We start from the raw sequence: 24,426 nt of genomic DNA, 5'->3' as shown, positions 1-24,426 counted from the left end.
AAAGAAATGCAAACTGCACTGGCTACAGAGAAAGACAGGACTTGGCCTCAGAAGCTCTACGGACTGTTTCACATAGGTCACAAAATCAATACCAGACAGCGTAACAAAAGCGTCTTTTCTCAAGTCAGAAGAGCAGCAGTACTGCCATGAAAAGCCTTTTAAGCCCAAGAAAACTATAGCATGTTTCGGCTCTATTTAAGGACATATTAGTAAACTACCAAACCTGAATGCAAAAGACGACTGAGCCATGTTTGTAATAGGTAAGAGTCATAGCCAATTACTGAATGGGTTTCTCTAAGGCCACAAACTCTTAACTCACTTCTGCAAGTGCTCCTTTGGATTAGAAAGTGCCACTGTCTGGTGGAGAGATACAGAGAATTCAACTTCTCCTCTCTGCATGTGGAGAACAGACTTTCCAACGGAGCAGCTGCTCTGCTGATTTTGGAGGAGGGAGGTTACTTTCAGAGCATAGAGATAAAATCTCTCTGAAACGCCACTAAACCAGATCTAAGGCCACTGGGTTAAACCAACAGCAGTAGGCTGCAAACGACCTCGTGGGGAGAGACGGGCATTCTGCAAACCTTCCCTGGAGCGCAGCCCGTGCCATTGTGAGTGCAGGCTGCCCCTCACCGCATTGCTCCTCTGAGGCTCTTCGTTGATGACGGCACGTGTACTCGTGAGGTTAACAGCTGCCTCCAGCGTGGAGCAATAGGAAGACGGTATTTCAGTACGGTTTGATTTCTTCACTGCCTTTCACGTGCTCCGTCTCTGTTCTTTGTTACATCCCAGCTCAGTCACTCTCTTGCCACCAGCTGCTCCTGTGGCCCCCCAGGGAAAGGAACTACCAACTACCGGCACTCAAACAGGAAACGTGTAGACTGATGGAGCCTTGAAAGTTTAACTCACTACAGTGTGTTTTCGAGAGATTCAGCAATCGTTGTGCCGTGGCTAACACCGGAATTGCAATTTTTTCAGTTCTGTTTAGTTTAAAGGTCTTCCACAGCCTTTGGAGTGTTTGCTGTGACCCTTTTTAGATGCTCTTCACTAATACAGATGCAATCACTTCCCTTTGAGCTTTCTTGCAAAGACCACGGCCAGAAACAGAGGCTTCCCATTTTCACTGAAGCATCATCACGTTTTCCTTCAGAACTGTGTCTTAAAATTAATTCACTGTACATCTAGATGCTCTTGTGACCACCTTTACCTAGGAAAAGCCGCTACATCTAGCCACAGTGTATTAACTTAACTGCCAAGCTGTTCCAGCGCAGTTCCAGTTCAGCACTGGAGTACCAGTACCAGGGAAAGCTAACAACTTCAAAACTGTTACAAGGATTTAAAACCAAGATGGGAATTCTTTTGTTGTTGCTAAACAATGCTGTGGCATACAAAGAGAAACTAAGTGAAAGACACAACAACTTTCAGGCTTGCTTTTCCACCAATGCCCCTTTTATTCGTTTCTGTAACATCTATTTTGTAAAGAAATTCTGTAGCCAAAAACAAAGCTTTTTTTTTTTTTTTCAGAAAAAAAACCCCAACCCACAAAATGAAAAACAAGCTGCCAGCAAAGGAAACTTTAATTTAAAAATACAATACCCTTTAAGGATCATTACAACTATTTCCTACTATCTTCTAGCCACACATCCTACCTTGATCAATTGTGCTGTTTTAAAGCACAGACTGCATCTACAAACAAGACACACGTTTACAACAAAAACATGTTTGAAAGAGTTCTTCTTATGTTAGTAAGATCGGCACCAACGCATTATCTGTGCAAATGTTCTGCCAATCTTAGGCAGAAGCAATATGGATACCTTCCCTGCGGGTCAGTGAATATCAGGCCTACTACCTCCTACTGGACCAGGCTCCCTGTTCCTTCGGATCAAATCACACTTGCCTGTCCTGTCAATCCTTGCTCTGCGCTTTCAAAGACTTGTTCTCATCACTGTCTACACCAAGAGCTGTGAGTCTTTCCAGGATCTATTTCCTCTCATACAAATCTCCTTCTCCTATTTGTAGCAGGCTGGAAAAGTGTGTTGCCCAACATGTAATTCTGATTCCTGGGATAAGGCGTCATTTATGGGAATTTTGCTGCTGCCACTTTGTAAAAAGACAGCAAAGAACTTGATTTTGATTTGTATAATTTTATTAAGTTTAAATAAACTGTCACATGTACATCACGTCTAAAGAATCAGTTTTATAAAGTATTCAAGTGCATTATTTTCTTCACTGCCTTCAATTAATTTACTCTGCGCTTTTGGCATTTATCACTATTGCACAACAAATATGTAGAAAGGGAAAAAAAAGCCTTCAGCTACCCAGAAGCAAACATGGAAAACCATCCCCTACTTGGAAGGAACCACCTTCAGTTCTTTGTTACAGCTCTCTGTGCTGGGGAAAAAGAAGGAGAGAACGGGAGGAGATGGCAAAGTCACAGCAAGGCCCGGCAGCTGTTTTGTGTCGTTCAGTTTGCAAGAGGTGGCCCTGGTAGGTGTGTTTCCTTGAATGTCTGTACATGTATCCCTGTAAAAGGAACATTTTGTCCTAAAAATAGGTATTTTACTGTGGTGGAGCTACTGGTCAGTCTTTGTATGAGAAATGCTTTTCAAACAACTAACAAGGCTTCAGTTCTGTTTCTTAAGAATTGAAAATGCTGCAGTTTTTACCCAGGAAATGACTTAGAGTATTCCAAGAGGCCTATTATTTTACCTTTGCTTAATCTTTAGAGAGGCAGCAATGTATGTCAAGAACCACTGTGAAAGTGCTTTCAAAATTTAAAGCCGTCAAATAATTTATGGAAAGCCACTGTCTCAAGACTCACGAAATTTACTGACATGAAAAAACAGACATTGGAAAAGTTCATTTCAAAATTTCTAAATACAGTTGCCTAACACGGAGTATTTTCAGATCGATAAGGAAATGCTCTTGGGGCAAATACATGCCGTTTCATAGGGTATGCCAGACAAGCACTAAGGAAGGCCCAATTCTTCAGCAGGGCATCTGTTGGCTACCTCTCTCCACTGAGCTGCTGACTGTGTCTGACAGTTGACTGCACTAGAAAAGGAGATAGGATAGCTTTTACCTTTTCTCCTCTCCCTCCATCGCCAGCCTGCGCCCTCCTTCTTGTCTTCCTAGTGCCTTGCACGTTTATACTCTCCAGTGAGTCTACAACTGTGCAGATGATGACAATATACTAAATCTAAGGACAAAGGAATTTTTTCTAACCCTTGATGCCATGAAGCTGCAATTTGAGACTTGTACTCTGGGGTCTTCTAATGAACATACAGGAGCGTAAGTCTGTAATAAATGCGTCAGGTGGCAGCATGAGGTTTTTAAATCATAGGTTTTCTCTTTAGGTGTTTAGGACAGAATTCACCAGCAGAAGGTCTGTGCATTCTGCTAGGCCTTGGAGGCCAAGCATTGCAGAAGGTTTGGGCAGGGAACTTCAGCCCTGGAACAGCAGCAAAAATCTGTCTTGCATTTAATCCCAAATTTTATTTCTAATGGAAACCCAGGGAGTGTGGCACAACACCTGACTTTCCAGGGAAGGACCACATACTTACACATGCAAACAGAATTCAAAGCCTGTGGGCCATTTTTAATAGCTTTGGCACTCAGCAGGATTAACCTTGCAGCCTTGGCATAGCATCCCACAACAGGGCACAATTCAGCAACTTTCTCTTCATGGCTCATATAAATCTGGTTTGTTTTAACTAGTAAGTCAGCTATAAAGCTACATAAAAACATCAAACAGGCCTACATCTAAAATGTTGAGTTTAGAATTAAGTAGTCACTTAATAACCACCAGCCATATGTAGAAAGATAACTGGTAGTAAATTTGTTTATTTAAACTCAAAAGAGGAAACAATAAAAATGTTAATTTGAAAAATGTAAACTAATTATTATTTCCTCTAACTGCATGCGTCGCCTTCCAAAATTCTCTGAGAGAATAAATGAACAGTCAGACAAAACCACTCTAACCATTAGGTGTGGTGGAATGTGTTACTTACTACAATGATACGGAGAATCCTTTAACCAAAGAAAGCAACTAAAGTTAAATGGGGCTTTTCACAATAAACACTCATTGCAGGAAAAGACCACTCTTTCAGGATTGCTCTGTCGCTTACAGCTACAGAAGAACTTAGTTTTCTTCATCCGAGGAGAGACCTTCAATTTCATCTCTGTCCCCTCCAATTGCCATCCAGAATGCTTTGGCCACCTAACAATGGAAAAAAAATATAGGAAAGGGAGAAAAATTCCCCTCAAATGACTGAAGATTTTGCATTTACCATCCAAAAAATAGAAACTGAGCAGCAGCTAAACCTAGCAACCATGTTTCTAGGTACAATGCTAATCCTCTCTGAAGTTAAGAAATTTCAACACAGAGACAGCAGTTTAGAATTCACGGGAGGCATATGTGACAGAAAACTTGTGCCAATTAAGGCATCATTAAATTTTCCTTGAGATCAAGGCTTTTCCATTGACTTAAGTGCAAGCTGGCTTACACCCTCAGTGACTGCAGACTTCATTTCAGAAATTTTGAAAGGGGAAAGTTTTTTCTGGTCATTCAAAATTCCAGGTTTGTTATTCAGTTCTTGGAAGATACCAGCCAGTCTTCCCTAGGACTGTGCCATTTGTTCTTACTACTCTTAACATAGGAACCCTACAAGAGAAGTAACTACGGCTTAGAAAAGAAAACCCCATTTTTTTAAGAATTTCAATGCCAATTTCACAATCTCACCTTTTCCGCATGTAGTTTTCTTTGTTCATGAGGCAACATTGCAGCTTTATCTGTGGCAAAGAACATGACTTAGGTTGTCAACCTCAGGAGTGAGCAGGGAGAGAAATGCAGCTGTTTTTAGGGGACTACCAAGAAACTAGTTTAAGATCACAAAAACCAAATCTTATTTAGTAAGAGCAATTGCAATTCCCAAACACCAGAAAGCTGGTGCTTCTGAGCACACTGGATTTCATCTCAAACATTTGTAGCTTTAAACTGCAAGATTGGCACAGAGTTGTAGAGCGAAAAAAAAAAAAAGTCGTTATAGGTTTGTTTATAGAAAACTGTAGCATTAATTCACGGTGGACAAAATCAGTGTGATAGCAGTATCTACTTCTTTCAAGAGCACTATCAAGGGGAAGGGCAAATTAATGAAAAGATCAGCTACTTATAAAGAACCTCAGACAGGAGAATAGGAATTTGTACGATATTCCCAACTCACACACTGGCTTTCATGCCTTTGAGTGATTAGAATAGGTGATACAGCTCAGTACATCTCTCTCTGGTACCTTTCATTTCTTTCAGCTTTGAAAACAGCCTTTCAAAGTTCTCCAGGTCACCATCTCTCGTGGTTAGGCTGGCTAACTCCTGAATGTCCATATCTAACATGGGATCTGAAATAAATGCATATAGGTCGGTTTAAGGTAAATTATTCTGTTTTGTCAGCAGGTATGAAAGCCTTTCTGATAAAAACTGTATTTCAACATCTGCAAATCCCGTTTGAAAATTCTGCCCCCCCCCCGGAAGGAAAGAAACATTTAATTTACTGATTGCTCATACAGACAACTCATGGCACCATTACAGTGGTAATTAATTTTGATACATTACATTGCAAGACTGTTTTTGAGTTCATCCAATACTTAAGGTTTCTTGCTTATTATAAAATGATCTGTCTAGCCACGGAGTAAAATAAAGAATAATGAGACTATGCTTAGACCACAACTAACAACACCCAACCTTAGAAGATCTCCACATACAACTTGTAAGAAAGTCCCATCTCCTGGAATGGTGCAATTATTTAAGGACCTGTAGCTTAAAACACTTGAACCTCTTAGGACTGACCCAAGGAGAGTGTGCTTCATTCAGCTCTTGTGGGGTCAAACTGTAATGATTTTTCTCCGCAACCATAAAGCTTGGAACTTTATTCTTATAAAGATGTTTCTATATATACACAATATACACAACATGTGCATCAGGAAATTTCACAAAAATCAGATAATGTTTCCAGTTGGTAGTACTGCCAGAGCTCTGTCCTATCCAAACTTGGGCCCATTTTTTCAAGAAGAAGAAGAACACCTCAAGTTTAAACAATTGGCCTCTACTGGCTCTGGCAAACACATTTATGCCATACTTTTCATTGAGAAGAAGCCAGTGGCTTTCTGGAACCATCTCAGCCAGGGGTGCCTGCTCCAACATATCTGCCAAGCAGAGAAAGAGCTTACCTACAATGTTGTCATTCTGTATGCTGTTTGTGCTAGCTCCATCTTCTCTGTTGTCTAAATGGGATTCTTCTCTGTCTGCTGGTGATGGATTGGACTGTCAGGAAACAAACAGATATTAGAGTATCCAATAATGCACTTAAAAAGCATCATCAGCAAATCAGGTTCTTCCTCTTTTGACTTCAAAAACTTAACTCTTTATCATAAACTGTTACTTACTGCAAAACCTGTACCACATGTATTATGAAAAGCCACTTTTGCAACACCGTAAATAGGTACTACATGAAGGTTTTCTACAATAGGTTTGTTGCTGTTTTTTAAATAACGCTATCCCATGATAGTTTTCGCACAAAATACTGCTCTTGGATATTCATGAAAAACAACATCTTGAATGGAGCTTTTAATAATCTTTCCTTGGCTCCAGCAGTTTGTATGGGGTAAAGCATTTACACAGTGCTGAAGTCAGGGTGATCAACACCCAACAGCTTTCCACACTGAGCACACAATCAGACATCTCCAGGTAAAATGATGAGTTCTGAGGCAATGTCCTGAAAAACCGCAAGCTTACAGCCATGAGGTGACAGCTCCTAGGAACAGCTGTCTCAGGAGGACTTGTAAGAAAAATGCACAGTTTTTCAGACTTCAGAAATGTTTCCTTTAAAATACATTCCAACAGGCTGTGAAGCATCCCTTGAGAAACAAGGAAAAAAAAAGCAAGCCACCACCCCACCAAGTGTGACAACAGGAAAGAGCAACACGAGAAACAGTATGAGCAAAGAACAAGAAATAGGAATTACTGTTTACTTCTGTATCTTGGTTCTCTTCTGACCCAATGCTACAGTTTGCACCTGCTAATGTACTGAGAAGACCAAAGCCCTGGGTCCTGTCTAAAAAGAAAACAGCCATTAGTTTGACAGAAGATGCAGTATTATTACAAATAGTTGTAACTGACCAGGTGGGATAGAGAATATTTCAGGGAAGACAGACAGCATTCTGTAAAACTGTGTCAGTGCACTTGAAAATATATTTTAAGCAGAAATTTTTTATATCCTTTAAGCTTTTTTTAAACTATATTAACGATATTTCCTGCTAAATATTACCAACAGGGAATAGATATAGACTAGAATAGAAAAAGCCACAAGAGATGCAAGCTCTTCTTTCTTCTTAATTGAAGTCACTGCTCTGTTAGGATTTGGTCTGGCAAATGTCTTCTGATTCCAAACAAGGCAGTCTTCAAAATACGGAAGCAGCATTTACTATTACTGACATTCAGTGGACCAGGTTTCACCAACCATGGGAAGCAGCACTGAGTTTGTGGTTAGATACAGGAAATGCAACAATGCCTTTGCTTACACACATATTGTCTAAATAGGTTGAGCGCTACAGTAATGGTAAAGGCAATTTTAAAATATCCAATTCAGAATTCATGGAAGGACCCAACCATCAAATCCAATGTTTCTTCACACTGCAAGGTGCTCTGGGCTTTCCACATCTGCTAACCTACTATGTATTTCAGTAGTATTTTAAAATCCAACCTAAAAAAAGCGCTAATTCAAACCTGAAACTAAACAATCATCTAAGATAATAGATGCAGTACATTATTTTAAAAATACAAATATATGCATAATAGGTGATACTATGTGGTGGTTTTTTTTCTAAGCCATGTTTTCAGCTGGCCTTGCATTAAGTAGTACATATTTGCAGTTACACAAGGGACTCAGGAGATTTTTCTGAAAATCTTAGTATTTTGGTCAACTAAAAAAGAAATAACATTAGGTTATTGTACTACAAATAGCCAGGAAACAGTGACTTGTGCCAGAAGAAAGATTAATATCACTTTTTAGAAAAAAGTGTTCTAAATTATTACACTAATGACTAAGCTCTAGACTCAAATGTTGAGATGATGTAATTTTTATGCACTGTCCAAATTTACTTGCTATTTATACAAAATTTCATTTTGAAGAGTTGAATGTGTAACTAAAACCATCAGCTATCTAGAAAACATGTAAACATGTTTCCATTAGGGAATTACTGCGACCATTTCCTGTTTAATAATCTTCACTATGTACTTAGGCTAACGCGTGTCCTGTCCCAGTCCTCTTCTCCCCTTGTGCTCCCCCCCCAGCCCTGAGCAGGTATGTGTTTCAACTGGCTCTGTTTTATACAGTTTTACTGCTTTAACTGATCACTTGCCAAAGGTTTGGGAAGAAGAAGTGAATCAGTCTAGCCAAATGAATTGCCTTAAAAATGTTCAGTTGCAAGATATGTGAAAGCCCGTGAAGGCCACCAGCTAAATTAACAGGCAATTGAGTGATAAAAGATAGGGACTTGCAACCCAAAACAAAGTAGCTTCCCCAAGTTTCAGCAGGCTAAGCAAAGTCAGTCTTTTGGGAAACTGTAAAGATGGACATTTAGCCAATTTCTGAGTCATCTGAAGCTATATTGGACATTGCAGTCCAGAATGTACTTGAGAGAGAACATTGCCACATTGGCAGAGGGGTGGATGAAGTGATCTAATCATGTACCTCTTTCATATCTATGATTAGAGTTCATCCTGTACAGAAAAATGACAGTGGCTCCATCCCCACCACCACCACATACACATAACCTCAGCCAGCGTAATTACAAAATGTTGTCACACTTACAAAGAACTGAAATGTACAGCAGGGATGTCTGAAAAGCAACTATTTGTTTCTGGCTCCGTGGTTAGGGAGGTGGCAGACAAAACACTTGGTTGCAGGCACACCCTTGAAAAAAACCTTCCTATAAACTCTTTTTATTGGATGTAAAAGTTATTTCAACTTCTGGGTGCAATTCAGGAAGTGGGTGATGCCTTACACAATGTTCTTACAGCATCAAAGACAAAAATTATCTCACTCAACTTATTGTAATAGTTGGTGGCTCCATTATGATGGAGTCTATATAGTTTCACAGGTGTCACTCATCAATAGTTGCAGAGCTGTAGTAGACTGTGCTCTGAGCATGGCTTCGAGATTTATATATGCTCATTTCATAGCAAAATGTTTTCCACTGTCTTTATCTACTATTCCTCCATAGTCTGTATCTAGCTGACATGTGGTGATCCTGACTTCCATACAAAATTGGAATTAAAAAGTCAAAATACATGATTTGTTTAAATAACTAAGTTTAAATAGTCCCCCTAAATCAGGTTAATTTTTTGTAAAGAGAGCCAGGCTCATTACTGGTCCCACCCTAGGTAACCCACTTCAGCTGGAGTCACTAAAGCACCTATTTAAGCAGGAAAGCAGCCAAGTAGCCTTTTTTGGAGGGTAATAACGTGTTTCTCTTCTTGCTAACTGGGTCAACTAGCTTTGCTCTTGAAGGGACAGATAAGGACAACAGCAGTGCACTACCCTTTGGGGGAGATGGGGGGGAAGATGTTAGCTGAAGTACTACTCATGCTTTTCTGCAGGAGGGAAAGAAAACCACCCAAGTCTCAGATTGAAGAGAGCTCTGATGCCTGGAGAACCAACAACTTTATACCAACTACAAAACAAACTGCCCTCTGGAGACTCTGGGGTAAGACTGCCTGTTTTTCTTTTAGTAGAGACAATACTGCTTTATTTACTCACAAAGCATGTGGTATTACTTGATATAAAAATGTTTATAATTCAACTATGTTATATTTAATATATATTTTTATGAATTGGTGTGAAAATGAATGTATTTAATGGCTAGAAAAAAAATCAAAAGGTCAACAACCTTAATAGGTGTGTGAAAAAAACTACTTCACAACTTAAGAATTGTGTTTGGGTTTAAGATAAAACACCTGAAGATAATATGGGTTTAATGCTTGCACTTGAAAAAAGTCATTCCTGCTCTGTGTGTAAACTTAAAATTCTCATACAAAGAGATAGCTGAAGTAAGGCAATGCTGTAACACTGGCTTTTTGGATGGCTACGCTTAACAGTGCTATAAGCATTTACTACTACACAAATACCTTATACTCTATGAAAAATCTTCACATGAAGTATGTGGTTTCTAAATGGCCAGCAGTTATAGGTAATTCAGTAGAAAAGCTAAAGTTTGATTTACATGGCAGCCAGTTTCCAGGATCAGGAGGAAGTTGAAAACAAAAGATACGTTACAGGTTGTAAAAAGTTTTATTTTAAGTAAAACAAGCTCAACAATTTCCCTTTGAAGGCATAGTCAGGCTATAACAACTTCCAAATATAGTTCACTTCCTGAGGAGTTTGTAGTAATGTGCATCAATGCTGTGTGGTTTCTGTACTGTGGAGATAGAAAATCTGGATTTTCAAGGAGTCTGACCTTTACAGAACACACTAATGATGCATAGGAATTTCCCCCCATGAAGAACTGAACATGTGACTAAGTTCTGTTCTGTAATGTGGTATATGTCAAATGCAGGAAATAAGCTGCTAAGAAAAGTGGTTTAGCACTAGTGAGATAACTTTACACCATCTCAAATGGCTACGTATTTCTCTGCAATGGTTGCATTAAGTTAGAACCCACCTTAACCTCATTCTGATGTGGCATGAGAAATACTCAAAAGGCTACATTAAAAAAAAAAAAATATTATTGGTTTAGTAGTTCTCATCTTAGTTCTACCGAGTCCCAGTAACCATCTTGCAGTTACAGGAATTGCAGAAGCCTCTCAGCACCTGAAATCATTACAAAGTTAAAAGATGTAGGAAGGAAGAAGCTGCAACAGTGGAAAATTGTACATCAGGGAGCAGGTAGACACTGGAAGGTTGCTAGTGGGATGAGACTTTGTGAAACAAGAAATGTAAGGCCAAGCACTCCACAAGAGTTTAATCTTCCTACATTTCCTGCAACAGCTTGTGTTATTAGAAAGGTAATTAAAGGTTTTCAAGTAAATGGAAGTATCTACACTTGCAATAACTCTGGGCTAGCCACAGCATTTCCTTTTCTAATGAGTCTAACCCTAAAGTGATTCCAAGTGATCCAAAATTCTGGCTCTACCTGATAATCAATTATCTGCAGGAAATTATGTGGGGTTGACTGTTTTTTGTAGTGTTTTCAAAAAATTCTGTGGTTTCCATGTACTCAAGTGGGGTTTTCTGTAGGAAAGACAGTCCTTCTTGCAATGCACTTAGTATGTCCTTCAACAGACATTTGAAATCACTTTTTGCCAAATCTCATCTCCACGCTTGCTACTCTCATCCCTGTTTCAAAAAACTGTAACAAATTTGGAACTTAACACTTAATTCTTCTACACTAAACCATGCAACAGTTTCTAGACCAAGCTGATAATGACTAGCTATATTTGCTACAGTTTGGTGGAACAAGCTTTCATTTTTCATTGAAGTTTGAAGAGTTAGTGGAATATTTAACTCAAGTTATTGGTAGCAAGCAAGTCAAAGTACAGAAGGAACAGGAACAGATGCTGAAACGAGAATAAATCTCACCCATTGCCTGTAAGTTTCTCTGTGCATCAAGGGATAATGAAAGCAATACCTGAAAGCCTACTATTCCATGTAAAAGGTTGAAGAGTGCTTTAGTTCTCTGTATACTGATGCACTGGCAGTAGCACTGTAGCTGCTCAGTTTAAACTTTTGCTGAAAATACTAAGCCTGCTAAGCCTTACATTCTCCAGAATTCATGTAAGAGGAACCTGTGTTACATACCGCTCTTCATGACTACATTGGACCACACATTGGCATTCAAGGCTTGTACAATTCGTTTCACTCCAGTGGACTCCGGAAAATCATCTAAAGCAAAAGACAAAGGCATTGCACTCCTAACAATTAGACCAAAACCCATTACATGCCTGAAAGTAAGAAGGTGTGTGAATGCCTGTCCTATCTTATAGCAATGGATATAAATGACTACTGTTGTTAGGAAACACAGATTTCTTGCCTTTGCTTCATGAGAGGCCAAACAAATCTCAATGCCTCAATTCTTGGTCTAGGCTTCCAGGTACTATGAACTGTGAGCTCTGAGCCTTTTGTAGAGATATCTAAATTCTGAGTGGGGTTTGTTAAGTATTTAGCATGAGGCCTACATTGTTAAATAACACACAGGTAAATTTAACAGTAATAGACAATTTTTAAGTTGTTGTTAAAAGCCAGGCATCTTTTAGAATGCTGTATGGCATAAAAATAGATGCTAGAATTACTTTTTCTTCCTTTACTTTCTAAAGAACTTCAGACAACTGTTTAAAAAAGGTGTGATGCTTGTTAAAAGTAAAAACAATCATCGTAAAGCTATCTCCACAGCATCTAACTCCAAATGTTCCAGCAATCCTGTGAATTACAGTGACTTGAAAGTCTAGGGAAAGCATTATTCGGACTTCAACTTATTTACTGAATAGATCTGACACCACTTTGTATAACGTCAGTTGTCCCATTTCCTCAGTTTAGTCAGCTTCCCATTTTTGTGCATTTTGTGCTCACAAAGCAACGGGGGGGGAACCTCTGGATACAAAAATGTGATTGCTTAAAAAAAATCAGACTTTATTAGGATGACTCAGGGACAGGTGCAGTAATTGAAACTGCCTTTAAAAATTAATTTAAAGCTGTGACCCCTTAGATCAAATATTTTGCCCTCTATGATACTGCTGTTTGATTTTGTATCAGAGTCATTATCAAGAGTCTCAGTTTAGAGTTCTTGTCCTTACTGCGCAAACAACTGACTGACAGTGTAGTCATAGCAAGTGCTCCAGTTCATTTGTGATGAGCTGCCAGAAATGTCATAATTTTTAAACAGATATTGGCCCAGTATGTTTACTGCATCCATTTTATCTTTTGTAAGTAATTCATACAGTGTATTTACAGGGTAAATGTTACTTACTCACTGGAATACATTTCCTCCTCATGAGTCACAGTGAATCAACTACCATATTAAAAATCCAGGAAAGACCGTGTATCTTAATACTCTGAAGATTAACATCCTGAGTTGTTATTATTCCCATTACTTATATTATTTAAATAGCAAATAACTTGCTCTTTACAACAATTATTCTATAGAAAAAACCCAAAAAACTTGACTTAATGTTACTAGTGTTTCCTTTTAAAGCACTTCATAAGAAAACTTTAGTCTAAGGGGTACCAACTTCCAATTTGTCTTGTTTCTATAAATCAGAAATATGTGTATTCCTCCCTCCCTGACTAACAAAGTGCCAAAAAGAAACTCATCTTTAAAAACGCTGGGGGGAGGGGGTGGTTCTTAGCTACTCAAGATACAATTTTAATCCAGGCCTTTAAAGGGGGTGGGGAGGGAGGAACTTGAGTTCTAGCTTAGAAGACCTTTAGACTAAATTATTTTTGGTGACAGCTGTATACTTGGTGAACCTGAAATAGAGCAAATGTTAGTGACTAATTCCACTCAAGCCTGGAAATGGAGTTAGCTTATTTTAGCTCTATAGAGGTAAGATGTAAACACTTTTTTTGTCACTGAAATGAGGAGATAAGGCTGTCAGGAAGTGCATAGTCACTTTTCAAGAGTGGAACATCACACTTCTGACTCTGCTTCATGGGTTTTATCATGTTATAAATGTATGGTGAGCCAGTGATTTTGAAACTGGTTTATTTCCTGTGTAACAGTGCATGCTATTCTAAAATGTTTTAAAAAAACAAAGAATTTTCCTGCCCTTCTGCATTTCTCTAGTTCTTGTTTTTTAGATTTATTTCCAAAGTAGAATATAAATGCTTCTAATCTATCAATACAGTCTTAGGATTAGTGCCAGAAAAAGGAGCAGATATTTTTATGTAGGTGCTACATAAACAGCAGCTGTATTTGGGAAGAGACAAATGGAATTTCTTGGAGGAAGTAACCACCTCCCCCTGACCTGTTATAGCTGAGACTAAGCCTCACCAACTGAGAGCATTCCATGCTGTAATCATGTAGCACATAAAGTTATGCCCCTTGCAATTGTTTAGAAGGTATTTTGGTGTGCTTTTTCATACTAAAAATTAAAACAGAAGTAGCAGTCCTACCATCGTCATCAGGCAGTTCCTCAGGGCTAAGTTCTACCAGTTCAAAGCCATGCTTGATGCACCATTCTTGAGCTTTCTGTCTGTTAACACCTAAAGTTGGGAAACAAAAATGCATACTAAATAGATATTTGAGACCACTACCAGCAGTTTGATCTTCAGCTACACTTTATTCGCTCAAATTTGTTTGCTTATTCTGGACTGTATGGGGGCAAAGTATATAGTAGCTGGGGTGGGTCCTCCATTCACTTTGGATTTGATTCCAAAAAATTCAGAGTTAAACAAACTCCTCCTTCGAATTGCTTTTTTTTTTAAATACCATAAAATCAAATGGCTTTCCAGTGGGTACTCAAAAGTAATTGTAAGTGAAGTGCCACAGTGAATGAAGACTTCTATTAACTCTAGGTTTGAATCTGAATGAAGTTACAGGGATGTGTGTGTACCTTACAGCTTGCTGTTGTATTGCATATACTAATCTAGAACCAAAGCAAACATGCATATTTAATGTCCAAATGGTCAAAAAAATACTTTCCACTGTAGTTAAGCAACCAACAATCATTGTCATTCTTCACCTGAGAGGATCCTGCACATCGAGTAATATGAATGCCTTTTTAGTTACCTTACAGGGCATGCTGGTATACTAGGAATGGGATACAGGGAGCTCATTTGAAGCAAGCTTGTAAAATTCTGATTCGGTTTTAACCACAGCTAGCTTAAGACTTCTGTTCCTGGTCACAAGAGTAACCTGACTCTTCTCAGTCAAATCTCAAGCCCAGTCTCACACAGGTATTTTGAAACAATTGTGTTGATTTAACTAGAAAATAAATCATTATGCAAGCTTAATAACTCTAAGTCAGTTTGGAACTTCTTTGGGTTTCATACCATTTTCAGATACTCTATTACAAACCAGGATCATGACTTCTGGTAACCACTCTTCTGTCAGAGGAAGCCATTCAGAGACACTATCAAGTCCAGATTTCTAAAGGTGGGGAAAAAAAAAATTCTTTGGAATACATCCTCAAATACTTTAGTTTTTAAACTAGTTTTAAATCATTAGTAGTATTAAAACAAAAGGAATGAAGTAACGAAATATGCTAGGCTGCATATCAAGTATGTTTAAGATACTTCTGCTCTCATCAAAGAAGTCGACTTATACACAACTTCCTTCTGATTCTTGACTTACCTTACAGATGAGTTAATCCTACTGCCTTGGACCTCCCTTTCATGTTTAATATTAATTATGCAATCCTAGTGTAGATTAGCAAAGATTTTTATTTACGGCTAATCATGAGTATTTAATTTTAAGCATATCTCAGGTTTAATGTGCAGTTACTCCATCTGCTACACTAAAGTGGATGTTATGAAAGCTGGTGGACTACTCCCATTGGTCTAGTTTTATTCTGAGACAGCCCTGAGATGTCTGGTTAAAGGTATCTTTGCAGAATGTGTGGTACGTACCCTTTCCCATCTGTGGTGAAAAACAGTTCCTTACTTAGAATATTTTTTTTGTCTCAGAATCTTTCTGGCTTTTGCTAAAGCACTGTTTTCACTGCTGCCATCTTAGTAGAAACAATTTTGGGTAAAATGATTGATAGCAATGCATCTTATGTTTAGCTCCCTCAGTCTTGGCTATCCTAAAGCAGCCTTTCTGAACTAGCATAAGCTAGGAGTAAAGTTGGAGGTGGTGGGCTGGAGGAGGATTTGCCTAACTTAGTGACATATTTGCATCCTGAAAACCTCTCTTGCAGCTAGAGTATAATAGTAAAAGGGAAGGAAACTGCTTCCGTTGTTAGCAGGCATAATTTAACATTGATCTACTGACAATTAATGGAACAGCCTAAAAGGAATGGATGGCACAAGATGAAGAGAATATAATTTGTGGTTATCACTATGATAAGGCAACTATATCATACAGATAAAGCACTATAACTAAGCAGAAAAGTCTTACTATTGTGCTGTCGAAGTACACAACAAATGCTTGCACGGATTCAGCAATATCTCCAGTAACAAGAAATGTGTTTGGTACTACGCAGAGGTGAATATCTGCAGAATAATATTTATTATCTATTGTCCAGGGGTAAAAATTCACTCTTCCACTTGTAGTTGCACCCACAGTAAGGTCATCTTTTCCTGTGATACCTGTATAAAAGAAAATGAATGAGACAGATGATAAACCCAGCATCAAGAAAATAATTTGCCTAGAGAAACTTGGTACAATGCCAATACAGAGCCATCTTTACTTACAATAATAAAACAGTATATATTTAAGATCTTTAAAAATTCAAACTCAGTTTGTTACTCTGTCCTAGAGTTTATTATTTAGCTTTCAAAAGAATTTTGTTTCAAAAGAGTTTATTTTCTAGCTTTCAAAATAAAATATGGTACAGAAGCTCTTCAGAAATCAAGCCTTTCTTCCTGGAAATGTCTTTTAAAGTGTTAGCCTCAAATTCACTACCTGTAAGCAAGATGTATGGAGAGAATACCTAGACTTTATTACAGCAGAAACAAACCTTGCATGTTCATTCAGATGTAAAAAGTGTTTGACTGTGACCAAAACCTGAAGGTAAGTAATGAGAAAATAAACCAAGTTACTACAATTCAGTTGTAATTCCCATTAAATTCCATGTAGGAGTTCGACAATTAAAATCCAAGGCAGTGCTTGGATAATGTAATTTTAAAGACTGCCCTTCATGTGCTGGTAGAAACCTTCACAGGGCATACTCTCATAGCATGACAGCCACCTGGTGGAGTTGAATTACAGTTAGTAGCAGAGCATCCCATCTATATACCTCACTGGAAAGGGCAGGGTATCTTGTTCAAGCTGAACAAATTTAAGGACACTTTAAAACACAGGTCAATTATCTATAAAATTGACTGAGTCATCTAGAATTGCCTTGGACATCAGAAGAGCTAAAATACAGAAGAAATAAGGTATGTGTGTTTTCAAAGATCTTAAGGGTCATATTTTAAAAGTACTGAGACACAACTCCTGGAGATGCTAGAACAGGCTGTTCCCCAAATAGTCTGGACATGAATTTGAAATTATGTGTATCTTATCAACAAAAAGGCAGGAAAAACTCATTGCGAAGGTTGCCATAGAAAGGTTCAATGATTTTTGCAACTAACTGCAAAGTCTGAGAAATGTAACTGGTGAATGAGCATGGCATACAAGGCAGCACAGAGGAGAGCTCTAAACCAGAAGGATTATTTGAAGCAGTGAGGAGGAGGACACAGGGAATCTGAGGGAGAAATTTGACCTCAGAAACAGAAACCTGGGAGGGAATCTCCTGTATGGGTTTCTTTAAAAAAAAAAAAAAAAAGCCACATCTACATGTTTTTTCCAGGTTAAGGAAGTTTGACTTCTTAATTTGGATGGCAATAGCTTTCAGAGTAATTGGTCTTCAGTCAGAAGCTATTCTGTGATAAGACTATCCATGTCACCTTGGGGCTGGGGGATGATGATGATACTGAGTCAATACCAAACAAGCCTTGATTCTGAACTTTTTATTCTTAGAGCACTAACTTGTTCATATAAATGTGGAAGAGACTACCAATACAGCTAACCAAAATCATTAATCTTGAAAGATATCCATTCTTTCACAGCTTTTTTTTATCACTCTTAAGCAGTACACACCAGTTCCAGTGGCACATAGAAGCTGTTTTTCCATGCTTATCTCATAAAAACTTGTATACGTGGATCTCTGCTTGCCCTGCAACACTTCATAGTAATGCTGCAGTCACTTTGCAACAGGTATCTCTATCCTATTTGCATTAGCTGATATTACACTCTCCTGACATGAAGCAAACGCCTATGTACCCATCTTCCAGGGAAACATGAAAATAGCTTTTCAGTTTTAAACCCAAGCTTTTCAATTTAGGCTACACAAATACATCAAGTCTACTCTTCCTCAAAAAAAACCCCAAGTAATTAGTGAAACAGATCATCAAATGACAGTATGTCACTTTACAAAATCTATAATGTACATATTCTATTATAATGAAGGCATTTTGGCAGATGACATTTTTTTTTCTGCTATAAAACAGGTCCTATAAAAATGACTAGTTAAGTGCTATATGTGGTACAATTTAGTTTGGTATCTTTGGTAAACGGGACTATATTTAATATGGGCCAATTGCTACTAGACTAGGAGTTTCTTTTAAATGGATATTTGGGTCAATGGAGGTAGCTTTCACTCTGCTTGGATATAATGTGACAAAATTCCAGCAACTGGGAGAGGAAACAGGTTAGGCAGACAATGTTACTGTGCACATCCAAAACACAGTGATGCTTTTTCTTTCCAGAATTATCTGTTGCCTAGCTTTTCAAATGCAGCTGTAATCTTAATTTTCTGCCCTGGAAACCAGATGTTGTTTGGAAGCTTTGAATGCTACATAAAATATGCTGTAAATTTTCCTTCACTAGTGTTTTGACAGTTAAAAATAACTAAAAAATCAGTTCTAAGCTAGCAGAATTATAAGTCAATGCTACAAGAAGCTAAGAATAAAGGAGGCTATAAAAAATCATTGAAACCCAGAAAATCAGCAATAAGACTTAGAAAGCCAAAGGGAGGAAAAAAGGGTGAGGAAGGGAAGTCAGTTCAAAAGTCACTTCAGTGAAGTTAGCCACCCTAGCAAGAATACAAAAGGAAAGAACTTCTTATAAAAGATTTTGAAAAGCTGATATGAAAGAACTTTCACATTTGCTTTGTAAGTGATTTTTTTTTTTCTTACAAAAGAGTTCATGGACAAATTTAGGCCTCAAAGCACTGCTAGAAGAATGAGGACGTGTCCCATTTCCTATTACATGCTACTTGTTCCTGTATTTTAAGCAGTCGTCTTTCATCCCATTGTGCTTCTGATTACCTATCATTCATCCACATAGATTTTGCCAATCCCCTGTGAAATTTCTCTCCTAGTAAAAATGGATGTTGCACACTAAACTCAAAGGACTGCAGGAACTTTCTGAAAGGATTCAGACTTGCTATGTCTCAGCCTGCATGTAGGGTTGTAACAAATTACTGCAAAACAGCCTGATTGCTCATAGCAGGAAACAAAATGCAGTTTGGGTATCTTCTGAATAGCTCTCTTCCACAGGAGTCACTTAGACCACCAATTAGGTTTTGGCCTTTAAACAAGCAGATACTACAAAAAAATATACACTGCAACTCAAATTGAGCTGTCAAGGATATATTCCATGTTGGAACTAGTTTTAAGGATTACATTTATTACCTCCAGGTTCCAGGAATTTCTTACCAAGACAGCCTATATTTTAATGAAAAAAGTAAATTTGGCTGGAATAGTTTCATATCTAATTTTAGAGAATATTCATCAGAATAAACCCCATTAAGTTTTATTTGGATACGGAATAAACTTCTAGAAAACGAATACGGCAAAAGGAGGTGGCTTGTCAAACTTATCACTAGTGAGTTACTCATTTTTAATTTTAAACTCCCTAGCCATTGAAAGTGTCTGTGGTTTGCCATCTAAAGAGCCTGGAAAACCAACTGAGTCACTCTTTGACCACAACAGTAGGCAGGCCTACTGGGCTGACTTAATTAGCTTGCCTTTTCACAGAGCAGAAGTGGCTTGTTTGGATGACAGGAATGCAAACAGACTCCAAATGCATCACCATTAAAGACTACTAAAAACATGCATGGAGAAGTTCATGCCACAAAAGAACATTGCTTAGTGTCATTCAAAAACATAATTTAGAGTTCAAGGTCCTCTAAGAAATACTGCAACTACTAATGCTGGACACTTATTTTACTGAAATAACTTTTACAATTTTACCAATAACTGCTGAATACTAATTAAGACAATGTATTTCAGTGCCCCACACTTCTGTGTAAAAGCACTTTGGAGCAATAGAAGCTTCTTAATCTACAGTGAATTATTTGAGGCTAGGGACCAAACAGACCATTTCTAAGCCAACTGCAGTATCATCCTCGGGTCATTACCTTCTGCATACATGGGCAGTATTCACCTATGTGACCTCCGAACCCTTGTACTAATGCCCACCTACGCTAAGATCACCACATTTGTTGGACATGGACAATTCCCTTCCTCCAGTTTATCCCAGTTCATGACTCCCTTTGCCTGCTTTCTATCAGAAAACCATTTAAGAACAGAACAGGAACTGACACATGAGATCAGTTCATGGCTTGCTCAATCCAGTAACTGAGAGTGACTGGTATCACATAGCTCAACGAAATTCCAAACTTCTGTGGAATCTGTCCACAGAAAAAGGTTTTTTTACTTCCAGGCAGTCAGTCAGTAGCTTATGTTTTTCAGCAAATTCATTAGTTGTGTCCTTTCTTTACTCAGAAGTCTATAATTTTTAATAAAATGGACAAAATTCTGACCAATACTTTTGGAAATTAATTTCAGTTATCTATTTACATAAATGTTTGCTCATTTTACTGATTTGGACTTGTTGACTTTTAACTTCATGAGCCTGCATACAGACAAGGTAAATTAAACAATGGTTCAGAAGACAAGAGGACACAAAATTGTAAAACCTAACATCCATTCCCTTTTTGCAATACAGAGGCTTAGTAAGTATTCTTTAAGTGCAAGGCAGCAAATACTTTTTCAAAAGGAGAACTGGAAATAACTTTTCTGAAAAGAGCTGAATAATAATCAAGGAACAAGATGTAGATCTCTTGCTGCTTGCAGCAGTGTTCTCAGCTGTCTAATACCTAACTGATATTTAAGCACTTCTACTGCAGAGTGTGTTTAATAGTAATGTTTTTTTTTCAGAGTCATTACAACTCCTCTTTGCAGGTTTTTTTTTTTTCCCAAAGGGATTAAGGTATTGATCACTCTTCCTAGTGTTTTTCAAATTGAATACAAGCTGTAAGAACACAATTCAGTCTTCTGCAATGCCCTGAATGACCCCAGGTCCTCTTAGTTGGTAGGTGCACCAAGTAGTTCTCACATTCTGGGCCTTGAGAGCCACCTGGTGGAATACACCATAAAAAATACTCCTGCAAATTACACAAGGAGTAAAAAGAACTCAAATACGCTGGGGGGGAGGAGGGGAGGGGAGGGGTAAACAGTCAAAAAAGAAGAAAAAAACCCAAAAAATCGTATCAGACAGTATCTGTCTGTTGGCCAGCATTTTAAAAAAACTAAATCTTATTTGCTGTTTTAATTCAAGAGAAGAGCCAATCCTATTCCGTGCATTTTAAATAGCTTTATTTTGCCACAGTATCTAATGAAATAAAGCATTCAGGGTATCCCACAGAAACTTGAAAGAATAAAAATATATCTAGCAAAGGTACCATAATATTCTTCTCATCCTCAAGCCATTTCCTACTTAACAGGATGAAAATGCTGGAAAAAGCCTTGTAATTAGCCTGGAAAGTTCTGGCAGGCAGCAGGAGAAATAGGTTCTAGTACACCTCCTGACAGGGAATGCTGTAAGCGGCTTCTTTCTACTTATAAAACAGGTTTGCCTACAAAGAGCATGTACAGGGAAATCTAGCAACACAGCGGCAAAAGCAGTGATAATAGCAATAAGGGCTTTGTTTCATGTTTCTGTTATAGACTCAAAACCCAACTGCTCTATGGATCCTACTAACTTACACAATATTTACTAGCACATTGTTACCATACATATTGTATCTCAGACACTGTACTGCCTCAGAGGTGTTAATATAATGCTCTTGTTCTCAGCATTGAGCTAAACCATTATCAAATAATGCCTTTAATCTGGTGTGACACTTTCATGCTGTAAAAGCTCAAGTTCTGAGAACTGCACCAGCATTTTGTTTCAACCCACCAAAACCCTTCAGCCCAGCCTACTGTAGCCAGCCACTAGCTGCCTTGTCCTTATTGGTACATCCTTGAATGTTTTACAATGTTTGTTCGGCTTATGCTTCTGGATCTGATGTACTTTCACTTGTTATACAAAGCAGGAATTTAAAATTCTCATGGTATTTATTTTAGTAAATGATCATGTTTCTTTCAGGAAGATTTTAGTGTCTTTTCTGAAGCAACCCAATCAGAGGATACAGAGACTATAAGACTCCAGTTTTGATACTGGCAAACAGCGGAAGCCTAGACATTTCAAAGTGAGTACTATTTAACAAAAAGACAAAAAAACCGTGAAGTTTTAAGACTTTCTCAGATTAAACAGCATTTCTATGAAGCTTTTTGCTCGCCTTCCTTTCTTGTTTAATTTCACTATGAAAAATATTCAAGGTTCCTGTAGATTTCCTTTGATTAATTCCTTCTAATTTGCTTATATCTTCCTCAAAAATAAGCAACAACCAATAATAATATTCTTTGGTATGGAATCTTTAAATAATTCAATATCAACCCAGCTGCTTTGACAGAGTAGCCTTTGATGGCAGACCTTGTGCTGTTGTTCTTGCTTCAAAATGTGGTTTAATGACATGGAGTGAGCCAGTCCCTGTGGGCAGCCCTCTGCTTTATGAGGTCCTAAGTAAGATCTTACTAAGAAAGAGATGAAAACAAATCCAGGGAAGGGGGTGGGGGTGTTGATAAGTTATACATTTTAGTGTGCACATCAAACTGTTCATGTCAGTTCCCTGAAAAGCAAGGTTGTACTAACAAGTTGTAATGGCAAAACCACCAAGATCTAAACAGCTTCTTCCTGGAATCCCCCGGATTTTAGAATTACTAAAAATTCTACCAAAGTTTTCTCTACTATCAGGTCTCACTCTCATACTCCCTTTTCTAAGCCACAAAAAGGGGAACTGTGTTCCAAAAAACCAACTTCCTACAGAATGAATTCTATGTATTTTATATGAAGTAAGTATAATCTACAATTCTGACAACTGCAGAAAGGAAGAACCTTTTAGTTTTCCCTTTTTTGTGCTTCTGCATTGAGACAACAAATGGTCTAATGTGTGAAAACAAGCTTAAGTAAAGCAAGAGCTTAGACCCACCAGGAATTTCAGAAATTCTACCATTCTTAAGGTCCAAGATAGTCTGTTCACTTCATAAATGGAAAGAAGAAACCAGAGGGACAGCATTTACTCTGCTTTTGTTTTCCCCTTGCCTATATTCCTGAGCTGCTCTGGTGTCCCCTCTCTTGTTCTAGGGGCTATCTGGGCCACTGACATGTCCCAGTGAAACAAGATCATTTTTGTACTCTGTTTGAATGACCAGAATGGCCAGCAGCAAACCTTATGGTCTCATGAATCTGTTCTTCATTTGTTGTTGAACAAAGTATTATTTTTTTATTCAGTCTCAAGGCAATTCTCAAATTATTTTGTCCAGGTATAACTTATGACAGTTTATTCACACTTAAGATATGGCAAGTGGGTAACAAAGCATTTTAGGATGTGAGGCTTCCTTTCTTTTCTGTGGGTTGTGAATATTGCCTGCTCCTCAGCGTCAGAGAGTACAAAACCCAATCGGTGGCTCTATATGGGCTCTCTGAAATAGCTTATTTCCCTAAAGCAGTAAAGGAGGCCTCTGATGCCCTCCTCAAGGCCAGGTGGTTAAACGCCACAGGCCCGGGGGCAGGCAGGGAGCCGGCTGGCCGCCCTGGAAGGGCTTGGCCGCTCTGGGGACGGTGCGTGAGGGAAGGACAGCCACCCCTCGGGGTCCCCCTGAGGGCCCGGGCTGGGGGTGAGGAGCTGCCAGGCCGAGGCCTGCAGCTGCGGGCAGGCCAGGGCCCCGCGGCTGCGTCCGTCCGGGCCCCGCAGCGCGCCGCGGCGACGACTCACGTTTGACGAGTTCTTCGGCCGCGAAGCCGGCGGCGCAGCTGGTCACCAGCGCGAAGGGCCCCACGCCGCCGCCGCCGCCATGGCGCCCGCCGCCGCGCCCCTTCCGGCCCCGCCGCTACCACCCGGTTGCGGGGGGGGGGGCGGGGGAGAGGCGGCGAGCGGGAGAGCCCTTCCGGAAAGGCGGGGGGAGCACGGACAGCGCGAGAGGAGGAGCGAGCCGGAGAGCGGGCTCGGCCCCCGTTTGACGTGCCCTCCCTCCCGCGGCGAGGCGGATGGTGCGGTCCGCCCAGCGCGTCCCGTTGCTAGGGGCGAGGGCGGCAGCCGCCATGGCCGGCTTCGTGGAGCCGGGGCAGGAGGCGGGAGCCGTCCTGGTGCAGGTGGGTCCGGGCAGCGCCCGAGCTCGGCCCCGTCCTTCTCCGGCAGCCGTGGCGACGAGCCCCCGCAGGACCCCTCCTCCCCCGGGGAGGCCGCCTTACACCTCGGCTGAGGCCCGGGCGGCGCGGCCTGCTGCTGAGGGGAACGGGAGGGCTCAGACCCTGCGTGAGGGAGCGGCTGCGGCGTCGCCGGTGAAT

General features: G+C 39.4%; 2 protein-coding genes across 5 annotated transcripts in view; one reads left to right on the top strand and one right to left on the bottom strand.

Annotated features, from left to right (window-relative positions):
* Positions 1-1,424: 1,424 nt before the first annotated feature.
* On the bottom strand, positions 1,425-23,969 carry AAGAB (alpha and gamma adaptin binding protein; the record flags this gene model as incomplete). The annotated part of the gene is made up of 10 exons (XM_052807016.1): positions 1,425-4,216; positions 4,739-4,788; positions 5,287-5,391; positions 6,220-6,313; positions 7,021-7,103; positions 11,847-11,930; positions 14,157-14,246; positions 15,036-15,132; positions 16,102-16,292; positions 23,855-23,969. Coding segments are annotated over 10 exons (987 nt in total), but the record flags the coding sequence as incomplete, so codon positions are not given.
* IQCH (IQ motif containing H) overlaps positions 23,968-24,426 on the top strand; it is a 74,177-nt gene continuing 73,718 nt past the window's right edge. For all 4 annotated transcript variants that reach the window (XM_052809106.1, XM_052809109.1, XM_052809108.1 and 1 more), the window contains exon 1: positions 23,968-24,231. In XM_052809106.1, the coding sequence (XP_052665066.1) occupies positions 24,127-24,231 (105 nt within the window). In that variant the 5' untranslated portion in view covers positions 23,968-24,126. The remainder of the gene's footprint in view (positions 24,232-24,426) is intronic.

This window comes from Harpia harpyja, chromosome 14, assembly GCF_026419915.1.
Source record: "Harpia harpyja isolate bHarHar1 chromosome 14, bHarHar1 primary haplotype, whole genome shotgun sequence".
NCBI lineage: Eukaryota > Metazoa > Chordata > Aves > Accipitriformes > Accipitridae > Harpia > Harpia harpyja.
The sequence above is the reverse complement of the archived record's forward strand: the minus strand, read 5'-3'. Positions and strand labels throughout refer to the sequence as shown.